Below are 19384 nucleotides of genomic sequence, written 5' to 3'. Positions count from 1 at the left end.
CAGCGAGGACAGGAAACAGATACACACCTACATTGGTATCCCACCAAGCTTATCATTAATGCCATCAACAGAGAGGCTTATAGTTCACTAGCTTAACTGACAGTACTAATCTACTGAATAACTGGGCCTGAAATGATACTACCAGCCATATAATATATATAAATATATTTTCTAATGAATCTATATTAATCTATACTGATCAACAAACAAATAGACATAAACAAAAAACATGAACAGACCACGATTTTCTCATAAAAGAAAAATCTGAGCACACTTACGTGGCACACATGAGCCGAACTTATCGGGGAATTCAGAGATGAGGTCATCATTGATCCTGTCCTTCATGGGCCCCAGAATAATAACAGGTCTGGCGTAGCTAACTGTTTGCACCGGAAAAGAAGAACAAGGCTGTGGTGAGCCACTGAGCTTAAGCAATAAAACCACAAATTAAAAACATCTTTTACATCAGCTCTTGTTTAATGCTGCTGGTGGGTATTGGCACGGTGGTGAGTTTTGCACAGCAGGTGAATAAAGGTCAGTGCTTACTCTCTTGCCGAATCACAGGCTCGTAAGACAGGATCAGATCCTCTTGACTCCCTGGAGAGAGAAGGAGAGAACACAAAAATTCAATAATTCAAAAAAAGAGTAAAAGCTCTGCCATTAATCATAGGCTGTGTTTGTGCACGTGCATTTATTTAATAGCTTATGTAGAAAACACAGGAAAACTGAAATTACGTACAATAAAATTATGTCAAGAAAAAATGTGTAAAAAATGTACACAATGTGTAAAATTATTATACTTTTTTCCCCTAAAATTAAAACTGAAAGTATATTAAAGCTAAAGTTTTGTTTTTTGGTTACTAGGATTAAAAATGTTTATTAAATATAAAGGCCAGTTTCCCCCAGACATAAGTCTTTGTCTAAATAGATTTTTTTATTCCTTTCAATGGAAAATCTCCATTCAAAATGCTGTGCAGTCCAAGACTAAGCTTTATACTATAATAATATAACACAATATAATTAGCCTTAATCTGAGTCTGGGAAACAGATCAACAGTTTGTTGGCCACTCAAAAGTTTGGAATCACTGGACATATTAATAATTTCATTATTTTTTACTATTTTTATTATTTAGTAACAAAAAAATTATAATAAATGTATAATGTATAATAAATTGCTATGAACAGCACACACAAGGTGGACTGTTATTGTTTATAGTTTAGTCAATTTTTCAAGAATGAAGTGATAAACAATATAATGCATTGATTTGGAACTATTTCAGAAGTATTTTTGGATTCATCAGCAACTATGACCAATTCACTATGTAGATTGGAATATTGGGCGATTGCTGTTTCGAATCCTGGTCATGCAGCTGGTCGGCCATCAGTTGCCGGGGCCCCGAGAGAGCACAGTTGGCCTTGCTTTCTCTGGGTAAGTAAGGCCTTGCTCTTTCCCCTAATCACACCAAAGGGTGATGTCGATATAGTGTTTATATGTAAAAGATAATGCACATATGTATGAACTACATCCTGACAAGGTAATAAACAAGCATGTGTATGTGTTTAAAAAAAAGTAGAAGAGTGAGGAAGCAGCCGTATCTGCCGTGCCCTTTGTCAGAGTACGTTCTCTGTGTGAAGTGAGCTTTAGTAGGTGTGTAAATAGGTTACTGAGCATGTAATATCATTATGCACTCATACACAAGGACACTGCACAGCAAAACAGCATCAGGATTGGGTTAGCAACCATTGTGCAGATTAGAGAGTTGAACGCAGAGCTCTGGAGGAATACAATGAATAACAGTGTTACATAATCGCTAATGAAACTGGAGTCCACCCACAGCGGTGGTGCTAATCAGATCACTTCATCTGATTAAGGAGGGCACAGGTTCAGAGCAGCACTGTTTTCTGGAGTGTTCTGGGCATGGAGAAGACCAGAAGACTCGTATTTTGTACTTGTTATGCCTGGTGAGGAGCAATACATTTGCAGACTCAAATACTGTAGATTATTCTGTAGATTAGTTAATAATCATCTTCTATGTATGATTATAGTTATACGCCTGAGTGACACTTTATTACCTAGACCAGGTGTGTTAGATTAGAAATTATAAACAGATTTCTGCAGTTATTGAGAATTAAAAGCATATTAGATCAGATTTTTCAGTGAATACAGACCATAAATAAGCGAACAGCAAGAAGTGATGCTGAAATTGAAGGATTAAAATCTTCATCTTTAAACTCATGTATGTTCATATTGTGGTTTGATGGGATAAAAACGAGGCTTGAGTTATTTGAGCTATTATCCCACTAGCTGATTTTCAAGTTCATGTAAACGCCTTGATCACAGCCTTGATTACTGAAAATCTCAAATGTTCTGCACTAATCAGTGTCAGCTTGAATCTGATTATTAGGCTCATTTGTTAAATAGAGGAACAATAGCTACTTAACTTCTACAATTATTAATTTGCGTTGATTCCAAAACAGTTATGTGTAATGATCTAGGATCCTTTAAATTTCTGTAATGTGTAGAACCTGGAAGAAATCAAGGAACTGATGCCTAAAATGCATAAAAACCCTACAAATCAGAATGTGCAAAAAAAAAAGAAAAAAAAAAGAACGATTTTATAGGGGACTAATTATTTGGCAAAAGATTATTCAGCGTGCCACAGCCTAGTGTCTTATGCCAGGTTCACACTACATGATTTTGAACCAGTTTTTTAGTCGCTGACAGTTTTTTGTTGAAAGCCGACATAAACACTGCTCGGAGGCAGATCAGGGATCTCTCTGCGTTTGCTCAGTTGCATAGTGTGAACTACTGAAAGACGCATGACGAGCCGTCACCAACTGATCGCTGACCAGTCTCAGACGCCCCAAAAAAATTTAACATGTTTAATATCTGGCTCAGTCAGCAACTGGGAGTCAGGAGCAGCAGCTACATACAGCCAATGGGATCGCAGAAAGAGAGAACCACAGGTCCAAAACACACCAGAGCTGTTAATGGAGAGTCTGTTCACTCTCTGTCCCCCCCTGTTATATCATGAAATGACTATTAAACTTTAGAGTGAGTCTGTGAGTGAGTCCTCTATGAATGGGGGCAAACAGAGCTAAAAGCTAAAACTTTAAATAAAAAAATAATAATGAACTACTTGGTTTGATGTCAGTCCTGACGCTGTCAATCTGCTTATTCATGACAACTGTCCCCCCCAAAGACTCCATTTCCCAGCAATCTCAGTCCATGGACTTCGATGACTCGGCTGAACACGTGTCTCTGCAGCGTTCAGCCTCGCCCACCTTCTGATTACACATTTCCCACACCTGTTTGCACCTGTATAAATATCCCTCTTTTGTTTCTCGCTGAGTATTAATTAGTTCTCTAGCTCTGTTATGACGTGTTTTTTGTTACCGACCTTGCTTCATTCCTGTTTAACCTGCTTGTCTTACCGTGTACCGACCCTGGCTTTGGCTCACTACTTTCTGGCATGTTGCTATTTATTGCTGCCCTATTGTTTACTTGCTGTACTGTGCACACCAATCCCTTTGGGATCTGTATTTATAATAAACCTGTTTTCTAATTAGCTCTTGTCTCTTGTTGTCCTGGCCCTGCTGACATCTGCATATTTTTTTAATATTAGAAAGTAGAATAATGTATTTTACTTAAAAAGCTAAAAAGTGTGAACAGCAGAACAACTGACGACTCAAAAAATCGTGAAGTGTGAACCTGGCTTTAGGGGTGTGTCTGAAAGATGGTATAAGCACTAAACCAAATTTATTATAAAGCAAAAATGAAAATAAGAAGCATCTAAACATGTTAATGCTTAAGTCTGGAAATATAAAAGGTTGAATAGCAACTTTGACAGCAACTTGAATTTGGTTCTTTGGCATGTTTTTTCTTAAAGACAGCCTTCGCACATCAACCACTGAACAAAGATACATTTATTGTCTGTAACAGGCAGGATGATGGAAGAGCAGGTATTCTAGATCATTCTGGAACATTTGGTTCTGTGATACTCAATACACTGCAAGGCAATTCTCTATGACACGCCATGGTGTCTGTTTTAATGAACAGGATAAAATACTCCTTAATAAGCAAATTTCAGAAGTATCAGTACCGGTAGGAATATCAGTTTCACAATATTTAACGCCACATATCGTTATCAAAACAATATGATATATCGCAATACTGGTATATTGTCCCTGCCCTATCCACAGCAAAGTGTTACCTACAGGTTACAGTATTAAGCCTATAAATGTTTTAATAAACATTTATAATATATATAAATGCATATTCAAACCTCCAAGCTGCCTGCCCTGTCACTCTATCCTGCTGCTTGCCTTCCTCACTTTTGTATTGACTCTCCTGTCTCACTGCCTGCCTCCCAGCTCAGCCTCAGAGAAAGCTGATAGAATGATGGAATCTGACAGAAAAGTCCCAGAGCCTCCCAGAGCCAACACACATACACACACACTGAATCGTTCAGCGTGTAATAAAAGGACACTCAGAGTTTTTAAAAGCAAATATCAGAAGTTTTTAAGGTGACCATATTTCTCATATTTCTAGTTCATAACTGGCATTTAAAGTTATGATATATAGTGCAATAATATCTGATTAAAAAAACGAATTTAATAAAGTAAACTGAATATATTTTTCTAGCCCTAAATGTCTCCACTGGACTCCCTGTGGTTCTTAATCACTCTGCTTGACCCTGATATGAAGACTGTGCAGATATTTTAATTCTCTCAATATGCAGTTGAAACAGGAAGGAAAGAACCAGAGGAGTTAATTTTAGAAGGTGAAGACTGAAGAAGCTTCGTGCAAGAGAGATTATGCTGAACATATGTCTTATCTGTGAAGTAAGTGTTTATTAGCTCAGTAAAACACTAGCATTACAATAAATACAAACAGCAATTTTACAAAAAGCAGAGCTTTAACAGCCCTGTTTTCCTTAAAACATCTCTTATTCTCTCCTCATCTGAGTTTAATAGAGTTATTTCTAGTTCTCATTATATATCAACACGATTTGGTAAATTGGTAAATTTGGTAAATCAGGTGAGCTGCTGACGGAACTGAACATATACACATGCTGGCTGAGGGAAATCATCCAGGAGAAATCTAGAACTACACTTTGGTTTTCAGCTTGGCTCACAGGATATAATATACTTAGTTTAATTTAGTTTAGTTTAATGAGAATTTCTGGTTACGTTTTACTGTTCAGGTAAAAACACTCATATTGTGTTAGGCTTTGGTGCCTAAAACTTTTGCACAGTACTGTATGTGAACGCTAGGCCACACAACAAACGACAACAAAAAGAAGTTTAAAATTATAATAAAAGAGGGAGTAGCTACAAACTAATGCAGGGTAAAACTATTAACTTTTATTTTTTATGTAGTTAATCATGTCAAAGCGGAACATGCTTTTTTTTGTCATGGTTTCTCAGTAATGTCAACTGGATTTTTTTTCTACCACTGACGTGACAAGTGTGTAAGCCACAGAATTGACACCAATATTATTTTTACCACCATCTCTGTGGCTCTAAACTAGAACAACATACACAGCCCACAATGCAAATGGACCTAGAAAAAAATCATATCTATTTTAATGCATGCAGTATTTCACATAATATTAAAATTGTATTTGTAGCAAGGATGTCCAGATTACAAAATCTGACGGTCGTATTTTTCGCACTATAAGGTGCCCTTACAATCCTTTAATTTTCCCAAAAATCGTCAGTGCACTGGATAATATGGTGCATCTTATGTATGAATTTTACCAGTCAGGTTGTAAGGAGCAGTAAAGCCATTTAGCTGAAGTACAGAATTACACAGGAGTTTCAGTTTAGTTCTCCAGCACCGAGACTCGAGCAGTTTTAGCATTTAGCATTATTATCATCGGCCTGTAGCCTGCTGCTAACCCCGGCTAGCACTGCTGGAGCAGTATTAGCATTACCCACTAACCACAGTGTTGGGTCTCTTTTCTAGCTACTTTTGTCGCACAATGCGTCTTTTAATCCGGTGCACCTTGTGTATGAAAACAGACCAGAAAATAGATGTTCTTTCATAGTTCTTTTTTCAGGTGCGCCTTATAGTTACTTAAACCCCTTTTAAACCATTTTGCAAAACAAGTCATGTTATGCCCCACAAGCTAAATAACAAATGTAGTTATTTAATTACACTATGAATAACGCAGCTATAAGGAAATAGGTTTATATTTACTGTAAATAGTGCAGAGAAAATGAATTCAGGTCAACATAAACTTACTCTCCTAACTCTTCTAACAAACTAACTACGTCTAACCTCATTTCCTGCTCTCCACCCAGCCTCATCTATCCCACTATCCACCCCCCCCCCCCCCCCCCTTAGACTGCAACTGCTTCCTCTGATTTTTTTTTTTATTGTTTATTTCCATCTCCAAGTTAGTACTCTCCTTATCACATGACGTCCCCAGACTGGAAAACTTTTGACAACAGAGCACTGAGGCATTACTAGGATTTAAACAGAGGCCTGAGAAAGTAACAGAGGATAAGCAGCAGTTAGACTGTTGCGCCACTCCAGAGCTATCTGTCACATTACACTATTTAAAAAAACATAGTAAATGTACTTTCTTTTTCTTCTTGGACACAAACATGCACATGATTTCATAGTTCTGGAGTGACACAAAGGTCTAACTGCCTGCTTGTCAAGTGACAGGAAGTCATTATTTCATCAGATCATAAGATCATAAATTTCATCAATATCTCAGCACTTCATGGTCAGTAGTTTGATGAACTACTCAACTAAGTAAAGAAAAAAAATACTGGTAATGAAAGTCAGTCAGTCTGAAAAAATTCAAGATTTTTGCAGGTATCTTCAAGTGCAGTCACAAAGACCATCAAAAAGGTTAGGATGAAACTGGCACTCATCAGAACTGCCTCAGGAAAGGAAGACCAAGATTATTTTTGCTGCACAGAATAAGTTAATCAGTTATCAGCCTCAGAACCCACAAGTTAGCAGCACCACCTAAATGTCTCACAGAGTATTCTGACTTGTTTAACAGTTTTAATTTTGCCATCCATTCATTTTTTTATTATATATGTATTATATATGCCAAAACATGTGTATATAATGCCATTTTAATATCAAACAGTAACACTGGAAAACATTGAATATGTGCAGAGTGCATGTGGGGGAAAAAAAAAAAAAAAAAACAATTGTTAAATAAGCAGGTATCCAGATTCTAGTGTATTATCATGCAGAGTGACAGCAAAAAACATACTAAGGGAAATTAAGATGCAGGTAAATGTGGGACTAAGGTCAACCATTCCAGCTCCTGATCCCTACACCTCCATGCCAGCCGTCCCTACATACCTGCAGGTCTTACTGGTGCAACAGAAAAAGAGAGCCCAGGCGAACATAAAAAAAGGGTTCTGAAGGAGGGGGTTGTGGGGGGGGAGGAGGAGTCAAAAGCGGGACCATTCCTGCAGAGACTTACTCAGCGTCTTTGTCCCATACCCGTCGTCCCCTATTCCAGAGATGTCCTACACCAGACAGCCGTCCACAGAAACGGAGTGGGGGGGTCAGAGAGAGAGGCGGCGGAGGGGGAAGAGAGTGAAAAGAGAGAGAGAAAAAGAAAGAGAGAGAAAGAGAAGAAGAAAAAGAAGGAGAGAAGAATAGCCGCAGTACCAAAAAGTTAGAGGGAGGGTGTAGAACAGAGCACACACTGGCAACCCTGGAGAACCCTCCACGCTCCTATCTCCTATACCTTTCACCCTACCCTAGATGAGTGTGAGTGCATGTGTTTCTGTGTGTATACGGGTGCATCCTAAACGTGTGTGCTTGTGCGAATGAGTGCACAGCCACTTACGTTCCGAGTCGCTGCCATCTTGCTCGTCCAGCTCCTTGTTCTTGTAGAAAGGGAACTTTCGTGAAAAGATGAAGTTCTTTCTACGTTTGTCACTGAATGACTGTGTGGGAGAGAGAGCATGGGGCAGACAGGGGGCTCGAGATGCTGTCACATACACACACAAACATGCTGACAAAAAAAAAAACAACAACATTTGCACAGAGAGAGGTGAAAAGGATGGCAGTCATAGCGGGACTGATAAAACACACCTGTAGCCTGAAGCCTGATTTAATGCACGCTCCAATTCTGCACCAGGATCCAATTTATGTATCCATATCCATTCTCTACTAACCAATATTTACTATTGTAGGGTTGGATCAGCTTTAAGGAACTCACTGACAAAAAAGTTAGATAATACTAAAAAAACCCAAACTATGAGAAAACATATGAATTTATTTAGTATTTAGATTTATTTGTGTTCAACAAACCAGAATTTGTTTTAAATGTTAGATTCCTCAAAGTAGGCACCTCTTGATACTCACATATTAGCATTTTCTCAGTCAGCTTTATGAGGTAGAGTCACCTGGAAAGGCTTTAAATTAACAGCTGTGCTGAACTTGTCAAGAGTTAATTACTTGTTTTTTTTAACGCTCTTAATGTGTTTGAGAGCATCAGTTGTAAAGTTGTGAAGAGGTAGAGTTGATATACACTAAATAGCTCTATTTGACTAATGCTGTAATCCATATTATGGCAAGAACTGCTCAATTAAGACAAAAAATATTTTAAGAAATTATGGTCAATTAAGTCAATCTGAAAAAATTTGTTATGATGAAACTGGCACTCATCTGGGAAGACCAAGAGTTACCTCTGTGGCACAGGATAAGTTTATCACAGTTTCCAGCTTCAGAAACCACAAGTTAACAGAACCCCAGATAAGTTTGTTTAACACTTTTGGTTAGATGATATGTTGAACACTTTTTAGTTTACTACATGATTCCTCATATGTTTCTTTATAGTCTTATAAAAATACATTCAATGAGAATGGGTTTCTCCAAATTACTGACTGATACTGTACATAGCAGTGGTCCCGTTTGCTTAAACTGCCACCAAGATTTCCAGGAGCGGTGATGCTCTGGTCCATCTGTATGCTTAAGCTTTCAAAGAATGTTCACAAATGTGGAAGAAATTAATATATAATATTAAAAGAACATCTCCGTCCATATCTGTATCTCTGCTATGCAAAATGAGACTAAACATAGTTATCTGGCTTTGCTTGCAATTATCTAGTAAAGTTAAGTTGAGCTGGTCCAACTTTACAACAGTTATGAGGGACTGCAAGTCAGGATTAGTCCAGTGACTTATGAATAACTAAATTATGAATAACTAAATTAAGCTATCGAGCAATGTTTATAGAGATAAAGCAGGTCAATGGAAATTTCTACTTTTCAAAAAAAAAACAAAAAAAAAACATGTTGAATATCGAATTTAAAATGAATACCAATCATAAAAGCTTTTGTGTGCAGTGCAGGCTTTCATACTGGAGCTTGAGATGGATCAGTCACTTCATTAATCTCACTGCTGAGGGTGTCAGTGCTTTGACAAGCTCACTGAACGGAAATCTGTCGCCACCATCGCTGCCATCCATAACACCTCTGCCCCGGCCGACTTCTCAGACAAGTCAAATGGACAGAAATCAAAACAACAAGATCAAACGCGGAACACATTGAATGAAGAACAGAAGAGGCCTGAAGCTTGTTTCCAGCCATGCAGCAGCGGGGAGCAGAGCCATGCTGAGATAGACTGATAACACACGAGAAGAGCTCGAATAAAGAAATCAAGCATGCAGGACGCCGAGAGGCTTTGGGGCTTAACACAGCGGCGGGCCGACACCACAGCACAATAAACTGCACAGCTGCTTTGCTGGGATGGTTTTACAGCACGAGTGCAGTGTATGTTTACCTAGTGACTTTTAGGTAATAGTGAATCTACAAATATGGTATCTATATCTTTTGTAGGATTATACAGTATACAGATTTGGAAAAAAAATAAGAGATCGCTTAAAAATGATGAGTTTCTCTGATTTGACTAATTTGAAAACATCTGGAATATAATCAAGCCATCAAACCAAACTGAACTGCTTGAATTTTTGCACCAGGAGTGGCATAAACTTATCCAAAAGCAGTGTGTAAGACTGGTGGAGGAGAACATGCCAAGATGCATGAAAACTGTGATTTAAAACCAGGGTTATTCCATCAAATATTGATTTCTGAACTCTTTCTAAAAGTTGTTTTCTTTGCATTATTTGATGTCTGAAAGCTCTTTCAGCCATTTCTCATTTTCTGCAAATAAATGCTCTAAATGACAACCATTTTATTTGGAGTTTGGGAGAAATGTTGTCCGTAGTTTATAGAATAAAACAACAATGTTAATTTTACTCAAACATAAAGCTATAAATAGCAAATTCAGAGAAACTCATTCAGAAACTGAAGTGCTCTCAATTTTTTTTCAGAGCTGTATATCAAATAGAGTACACATGTAAATACGCAGCTGTTATTACAGTGTTGTAATTATATGAATATGTGGTAGAATTGCTTCAGTTAATTCCTGCAGTGAACAGCTTACATTTGACTACAATAGGCTTTTAGTAAGATAGAATGTGTGCTGTTAAACATGCACATCAGCTTAAAAGTGTGTGTTATTAAAAGGCCAGACAGAGATTACGCTTATTTCCAGACTATATATGCATAGATAAGCTGTATGTGATTTGAATCCTGTTTGAACTGCAGTAAACCTACACGTACACATCACTCATTCACTTTCAGAGCTTTACAACAACATCATACTGTTCAATGTAATGACTTTACACACGTTTCCAAACAAATGATAATCCGACAATCTGTAACAAATGATGCCGATCGTTTTCCAGCTGGCGTCGAAGACCATTAAAACCAAAAATCAAAAAATTGATTCATCAGTGCCAATTTCACGAGCTCCGCCCATACCGGCACCACTGCTGTTGCCAGAGAAAGACAGAGAAGCAGCTTAAGAAACCATGCGGGAGACAGAGGGGCCTGGCTAAGCTGTTGCTATGGATACCTTATAACATAACACAGGGACTGTCTAAAATCGGGATGTAAATGTATGCAGTTTGTGAACACTGCTGTGGCCCTGATTACAAGCCAGCCAGCGCATAGTGCATACACAGTCCAGTCAGAACATTTAGACTACCTACTTGCTTCTACACCAATTATCCATTTTAATCAGGTCTACTGAGCATACTGTGGCTTGCAAATATGTATATACCCTTGAAACCTTTTTTCTGTCACCTCGCAACCACAAACTTTTGATAGACCAGTGATAAACCAACACAAAGTAGCACATCACTAAAGTGAAGTGGAACAAAAATAATACTTGGTTTTCAAAATGTTGTGCTGCAATTAGAGCTGCAAGTCCTTTGGGGTATGTCTCTACCAGTTTGCGCATCTAGAGACAGAGATTTTTACCCATTCTTCTTTGCAAAAAAGCTCAAGCTCAGCAAGGTTGAATGCAGAGCGTCTGTGAACAGCAGTTTTCACGTCTTGCCACAGAAGTTCAATGTGATTCAGGTTAGGACTTTGTCTTTTCTGGGCCATTCTTCCATATTAATATTCTTTTATCTAAGCCATTCTAAACTGTAGCTCTGAAGCACTGTATGTTTAGGGTCATCGTCTTGCCGGAAGTTAAATCTCCTTCCCAGTCTCACGTCTATTGCAGCCTCTCTTCTTCCAGGTTTTCTTCCAGGATTGCCCTGTTTTATTTAGCTCCATCCATTCTTCTTCTTCCCTATCCCTGTTAAAAATAATAAAGCATCTCCACAACTGATGCTGCCACCACCATGTTTCACAGTAGGGTGGTGTGTTCAGTAAAGGCCAGATTTTTGTGAGTACATGACCCAGTGTGTGCCCACTGATGAAAGACTAGTGGATGACCAACACAAACTACAGAGCAACTGATTCAGAGCTTCTGTCTCTTACTTTACTTTATCTACAAGGTAGAGCATCTAAAGCCCTATCCAGAAAACAGTAGGTAATTCAGCCTGTAATTTTCTAAGAGGACATAAAAAATGGACAATTTGGACGGGAATAAAATCACAGAGGACCCCTATAAAAGAGAAAAGGACGCTAGGACCCCCTGAGAAACTAATCCCGCCTGGATAGGGCTTACGTAGGAGCATCTATTTGCGTGGACACAGTGTTTAAAAACTCCAGCAGCACTTCTACTGCTACCTAATCCACTCCTTTGTACCAGCACAACACACACTACTAACACACCATCATTATGTCAGTTTGTAATTATAGAACTACAAAGTATTACTACAAATTTACTAAAGCTGTTAAAATGGACAATTGGCATAGAAACGTTAATTGACTGGACTGTGTACATAGAAAAGATGAAAGATGTATTTTAGGCCCAATTTCACACTGAGCTGGATCCTCAAAAGTACAGGGTGTGCCGCACTGTACTGCACATTTGGAGCAGAGTTTGAATGTACATGTGTGTGTTTTTTGTACCCAGCCGTCAGGAAAACTCAGTGTGCAAAAGTAAATGTATGCTGGCAGAGGAGAACTGATCTTAAACCAGATCGACTGGACGGAGTGGAAAGGCTGAATGGGAAGTGACATGTGAAATTGGGTGTCACTCAGAGACTTGCTTTCTTGTAGTCTATTCGAAATGACACTAAAGCTGCTGGAGAAAAGTTTGTTCGGCCTGGTAAACAGCTGGGGATTGGCACTGATGAATCTTTCCCTCATTAAACAGGACCAGCAGATCAACAGATAAGTGGCAGCATTCAGTACTCACCCCTTTAGAGTCGATACTGCCAGGCTTTGCGTTGAATTTGACTGTCTTTAGGCGAGCTCGCTCTTTCCTCTCCACCCTGCCAGTGAAAGAAAGTGAGACAGAGAGAGAGAGAGAGAGCGAGGGAGAGAGAGTGAGGCTGTGGTTTTATTAAAACTTTGCAAGTAAAAGACTGTTAGCTGTTAACTACTAATAATAAAATACTGAATGCATATGTTTTAATATGTCAATTGGTTCATTTGACTAATTTATGGCTTGGCTAATTCAAACACATGCTAAAAGATGTATCTGGTAGCCACATGATTCTATTTTAGGGTATATGAGAATATCTCAACTATGACAATAATGTAGTTCTGAATATAAATATCTGAAATGTAGTTAAAATGAACTGAAGTTAACATTTATATCACACACAGAAATCCATGTCAAGCTAATAATCATATACTTGAACAAAAACATTTACAACAGAGGTTCCCTGTTCAAATGTTTTACTAAAACAATGTACATTTGGTACCACTTTAACAAAAGGCCCCTTTATGAAGGGTTTATTAATAGTTTATAAAGGACTGTGGCCTGTCTTATCTTTCTAGATACTTAACTTACTTTTCCATCAGTTGTCAGCATTAACATATCTGTTAATAACTGTATTAATTTAAGTACTAAACTGAACTTCTGTTTTATTTTATTAGATATGTTCATGCTAACTAATGAAAAAAAACCCCAAAGCAGTTAAACATCCAGAAATAGCTAAAGTTTTACATTATATTTATGTGCTTATTAAAGTATTTAAACTTAATAGAAATCCTTTTTAAATCGGCCCTATTTTAAAAGGTCACCATACATGTTTTATTTGCAATTAAAATAGATAACTTTACTAATATAATGAAAACAAATTTACACTTAATTTCATTGCATATTGTCAATGTCAAAAAAAGAAAAAACTTGTATCTCCACAATTGTAAATTTACCGGAGAAGGAAAACTCCAAAAATCCATCTGAACTTTAAATGGAAAGGAATGTGAAAGTCTATCTAAAAGATGTTTTGGAGCAATTCTATTGGTCAATTCATTATAAGTTTTTGTGCAGAAATGTAAACAATCATTATATTCTACTGAAATAACTATCAGGAACTAAGGAAGTTAAAAAAACACAGACTACCTCATATTGTAAAAGAGGTTTTCATATCTTGAAGATATTTTTTTGTTGTTACCGAAATATTTTTTTAAATGCTTAATAAAATATCTAGGAATACGTTACTGCTGTCTAGTTTATATTATTAAGTTATAACTTTACCAAACATGACATAAGTCATGAAATTAGTACTATGACAGATGTAATGTGTACCTTCTCTTGCTGGGGATGACACCCATCTCCTCACTATCTCCATCTGGAGTGACTCTCCTCGCCTGCCACCACTCGTCATCAGAAGCATTAATGACATGCAGGATGTCTCCGTAACGGAAGCTGAGACCCTGGCTGGGCAAACCGCTGTCCTTCGCCCGCTCATAGTCAAACAGTGCCCTGTGTAGAGAACACACACACAGTCATTTCTACCTTCCTAGATTGCAGTAGTCTGTCGCTATGACAACTCAAATTGGGAGTAATGGTCGAATGTATCTAAAAGGACATGTAGTGATACCTGCCAAGAGAAACAGCAGGCAGAATGCACACACACACACAATATATATATATATATATATATATATATATATATATATATATATATATATATATATATATATATATATATATAGAGAGAGAGAGAGAGAGAGAGAAATGCACATTGTCACTATCATATCAACTATAGTGTAATCGTCAAAAATCGCAGAATATCGCACCGAGAAGGAAACAACTGACAGGAGACAAGATAAGCTTGGTGGGCAGTCATGCCAGACTATCATGAAGAGTCTTCAACAAGGAGTCCCGCCTTTTTATTGGTGGAGATGACCAATGAATCTGTGTATGGAGACACCATGTTCAGCTTCAGAAGACGTCCAGAAGCCCAGAAGTTCTGGTGTCATAGTGTGGGGTGCCATACAATGCCATTGAGCAATGCTGCAACAGGTCCTGCAACATTCTGGTGCTTTATTCCAGCAGGACAATGCTGCAGGACACATACTGCTTCCAACACAGATACTACGCCATAGCCAGACTCACCACCAAAACTGACTGAAAATGTGTTAAATGCCAATATCAATACTCAAGCTTTACCCAAATCGGCAGTAATCTGTGTGAATATTTAACCTGCAGGTGATGGATTATTGTGAGATACCATAAGTTTATTCTTTAGTTTATTGTTACCCATGTGTTACACATTTTTTTTTATTTCTAATATTTTTCCCATTTTCTCCCAAATTTACACAGCCAATTACCCAACACACTCATTAGTGATGCCCAGACACCAGGAGGATGAAGACTAGCACATGCCTCCTCCAATACATGTGAAGTCATACTGCGCCTTTTTCAAACTCCTGCTGATGCAGCATTTCCGAGTAGCATCACAGTGCGCTCGGAGGAAAGCGCAGCGACTCATTTCTGATACATCAGCTCACAGATAGATGCCTTGTGCTGACAAACATCACCCTTTGGAATAGAGCTGGGCGATATGGGAAAAAATCTTATCACGATATAGTTTTCCATATCAGTCGATATCGATATGTATCACGATATAAATCAAATCACTTTGTGTCACACTTAAAGGTTTGTTTTTATTAGTGAGAGAATAAGGGAGTGATGGAAGTTTTATCACAATATTTTTTTCTGTATCTCCATAATTATTAGGGCTGGCCCGAATAGCATTTTTTGAGCTCCGGATATTTGGCAGTAATTGGTAGCGAATATTCCAATATTAGTTTTTAAAAAAAACAAATTAATCATGAACGCGAGCCAGAACCCGAGCTTGAACGTCAGCCTGACTCAGGCGCTGCATGAACTCGGGCTTTTTTCCAATTTTTTCCAATTTTCCATGACTGAAAAAAAAACTTGGGCTATAAGCTCAATATTAAATATTTCGTTTGTTTAGAAATTATTTTATATTCTTAAACCATGTTAAATTATATTAGATTAGTAGGGCTGGCCCGAATAGCGTTTTTTGAGCTCAGAATATTGGGCACTGATTGGCAGCCAATATTGGAATATTTGTTTTTAAAAAGACGGATTAAAAACTGATTAAAGTAAAACAAAAATTGCAACTCGGCCCCTTTAATTCACCACAAAGTTTTCCAAGACCCAGCCGGAAAAAAAAAGATTTCCCACCTTTTCCTCAGCTGGGTCGGGCTCAAAAAATGATTTGTGATAGGCTGTTTTTTGGTTTGTTTGTTTAAGCACTTAGGCTTTTGTACTGCTGCAGTGCAATATTTAGATTTTATATTCTGAAATTCGTTAGGTTTTATTTCTTTTAGCATTTTGAACTTTTTTTCCAATTTCAAATTTATTTTTTTCTGTTCGTTATGTTCTATCGGTCCTTGCGTTTTTTGTAGTTGAAGTTGAATTTAATATTGAAGTTCAATATTTCTAATTTATATTTTGAAATTCGTTAGATTATATTTATTATTGTATTTTGAGCTCACTTTAGTTGGTTATTTTCCAAATTCATATCTATTTTTCTGTTATTATTAAATGTTATTAGCTTATTAGCTTAGCTTGTCATTTAGCATACAGAACTTCTCACGGATTTTTAATGAATGTTGATTTATTAATTTAAAAGCTGTACCTTATTAAAAGTATTTTAAGCCAGACAGACACTGTGTGATTTTTTAATGAGTTTATCTGCACTTTTAAATGGTTTGTCCTGTAGGAAACGCACACGATTTGTATGCTGACACTGTTGTCTGACTGAGGAGCTGCTTTCCGTCAAATGCAGCCTGTAGGCAGGAAAAAATCCAGCCAGAACCGACCATATCATGAGCCAGTTTTAAAGCCAGTAATTTAGTAGAGCATTAAACTACAAATCTGAGATGTACCTGCTGTACTTCTTAATCTCTGCCCCCAAAACGGTCCATTAACTTGCTTGACAGACGCGTCAAATCCCCCGCGAGCACGCGCGGCGCACAGCGCACCGATTAATTCATGCGTTGAGCTTTAAACGCGCAGCTGAGCTGTAATTGGGGAAATATCACAAAAATCACAGTGTGATTTGTTACATTAAAAAAAAGACCATTTTCTTCCGCCTAATCTGAGAGGAAAGCGGTGTTCTCGACCGGCCCGAGTTCATGCAGCGCCTGAGTCAGGCTGGCGTTCAAGCTCGGGTTCGGGCTCGCGTTCAGGCAGATAATCTAAATGATAAATGATTTTGTGTTTTTGCACTTGGGCCATAAGCTCAATATTAAAAAGTTCGTTTGTTTAGAAATTATTTTATATCCTTAAACCATGTTAAATTATATTAGATTAGAGGAAAGTCATTTAGACATCATTCTTAAGGTGTTTTTGTCCTGTTACCGCTCCGCAAAAAAACCTCTTCCTTTAATCCGCGCCCCACATACACATTTTTGCAGCACCTGCCCCGAGGTCCTAATATAAATTGAATTAATTACATTTAGTGCTTAAAATTTACTTAAAATTTATTTAAAACGTGCTGAACAGTGCGGCCGTTTATTCCCAAAGTCCAAACACTATGGTTGTTTGCGTGTGTCGGGCCATACTCCACTATTCTTTAGGGTTTTTTGTTGCATGCATGAGAATAACTATTACAATTTTCTTAACTATTTATTAATTTGCTCCAGCGTCTTCTGGATTGATTACACGTTGTGTTTTCGTTGTTTGCCGCGCCACTTAGACGGAAATGGAAATGAATGTTTATCGAATTCTATTGCACAGGCTTATCATCGTCATCGAGGGAAAAATTATCGCGAAACAAATCGATATCGTTATATCGCCCAGCACTACTTTGGAATGATGAGAGGAGAGGGCGCCATCTACCCACCCAGAGAGAGCGCAAGGTCAATTGTGCTCTCTCATGGCTCTGGCAGCTGATGGCAAGCTGCATGACTGAGACTCGAACCAGTGATCTCCTGATCATAGTGGCAGCGCTTTAGACCGCCAGACAACCCGGAGCCCCCAGTCTTATATTTTTAAATATTATTTTCACATTTAGTAATATTTATCTTTCTAAAATAATTGCAAGTTGATGCTTCCTTTTGTTTGCAACTATTTCTGCAACCATTTCTTTGATGATGACAATCTACTCCATACCACCTAACACCCTAAAAGCGTGACATGTTAAAGTAACGGTATGCATAAATTTCTATTACTATGTGCCCAAACTGACAATTCCCCTCACGCTCTGAACCTTCAAGCAGCTGTGACTGATTTCCTGCTGTGAGCGGCTTCAGAACCGCTGGCCTGCTGTGACCTGCTCTAACAGCTCTGTAGCTCCTCTCTGATCCGGCTCGTCTCTCTGTTCTGACCCAGACAGCGGAAGGATCCAGCACAAGGAGCTGAACGCTGCAGTCAAATCTCCCCGGAAACCCAACGCCCACTGCCATTATCGAAATAATACCCTCCCCCACACACAGCCATTAAAAACTTCAATAAATTAGGACACCCCAGATACCAGGCCATCATCCACACGTCATGAAACACAATACGTTTGAAAAAAAAAAAGAAGAAGAAGAAAAAAACATAAATTAATTAAGGAAACAAAGTAATCACATCTTAGCAGTATGCTCATTCGGGAACATCATTCAAATAAAGCGTCTGTTAGCAGATGGTCTGTAAAAGAAAAACAGCACACGGCAAGTTTTGTTGAGGAAAAAAAATGCCTTTCTGCATTTAAGCTCATTTTCCCCTTCAATGATCGTCGCTGTTCAATGAAAAACAAAAATTATCTGCAAAACAGCAACTTTAAAGGAGAAGGAAAAATACTTCTAAACTTTCAATGGAAGTCAATGTAAAAAGAGTTTATTTCAGGTCATTTTGAAGAATTTCTATTGGTCTGTTCAAAATCGACAATGGAAAAAGGAAATACTTGTTTTTCATTTAACAGTGATTTAATGCTGTCATTCATTCAACTTGACATTCATTTGTATCAAAAACAGAGATATTGTTCATGTGAATAGTGCCAGAATCATTTGCCGCTTGTTTGCATGGAAATTTTAACCAAATCCCGCCAGTCACAATCATGACTGCCCACTGTGCTGTCAACTGTAAGTGGTAATGCCTTCTCTGATGTATTACAGAATTCCGGCATAAAATGGACTTGGGTTGTAGTGAAACATGATAACGAGTATGAACTTGTGTCGAATAGCCCACCTCCGTTGGCCCACAGCATTCTGAAATACAGTGTTTTTAACGATTCTCTCAAAAGGCTTACCATGCTAGCAATAGGGGCATATAGTTGCCCATGCAATGCTACTGTGTGCAAAAATAATCTTTTAGAATATAAAGTCTGTGCACTTTCAAAGTTCTTAGTGCCTGAAGTGAAGAATAGAGATTTCTTTGCATGGGCAACAAATATGCCCCTATCACTAGAACTGTAAGCCTGTTGGGAGCATCACCTAAAAGTGCTGTATTTCAGACTGCTGGAGGTACACAACAGATTTCACTTGTTATCATCTTTCACTACACCCCAAGTCCATTTCACACTGAAGTTCTCCTTTAAATGTCTCACGCATAACCTTAGGAATGGAATGGCCAATAAAACTGGCACCCATTAAACCCCCTTAAGCCTTCCTAGAACTCAGGTCATTTGCCACACCTTGCCATGAGCATGCCATGTTCTGTCAACTGGCATAAAATTA

The 19384-nt window shown here is 38.0% G+C and overlaps 1 protein-coding gene across 30 annotated transcripts in view; it reads right to left on the bottom strand.

Moving 5' to 3' along the window:
• dlg2 (discs, large homolog 2 (Drosophila)) overlaps positions 1-19384 on the bottom strand; it is a 440002-nt gene that overhangs the window by 7240 nt on the left and 413378 nt on the right. For 24 of the 30 annotated variants that reach the window (XM_049468833.1, XM_049468835.1, XM_049468843.1 and 21 more), the window contains 5 exons: positions 13992-14168; positions 12651-12726; positions 7833-7932; positions 547-597; positions 279-380 (listed from right to left, as the gene is read on the bottom strand). In XM_049468833.1, the coding sequence (XP_049324790.1) occupies positions 279-380; positions 547-597; positions 7833-7932; positions 12651-12726; positions 13992-14168 (506 nt within the window). Of the gene's footprint in view, positions 1-278; positions 381-546; positions 598-7460; positions 7507-7832; positions 7933-12650; positions 12727-13991; positions 14169-19384 lie in introns of all 30 variants that reach the window. The other 6 variants (XM_049468837.1, XM_049468844.1, XM_049468840.1 and 3 more) reach the window with 1 other exon arrangement.

This window comes from Astyanax mexicanus, chromosome 20, assembly GCF_023375975.1.
Source record: "Astyanax mexicanus isolate ESR-SI-001 chromosome 20, AstMex3_surface, whole genome shotgun sequence".
Classification (NCBI taxonomy): domain Eukaryota; kingdom Metazoa; phylum Chordata; class Actinopteri; order Characiformes; family Acestrorhamphidae; genus Astyanax; species Astyanax mexicanus.
The sequence above is the reverse complement of the archived record's forward strand: the minus strand, read 5'-3'. Positions and strand labels throughout refer to the sequence as shown.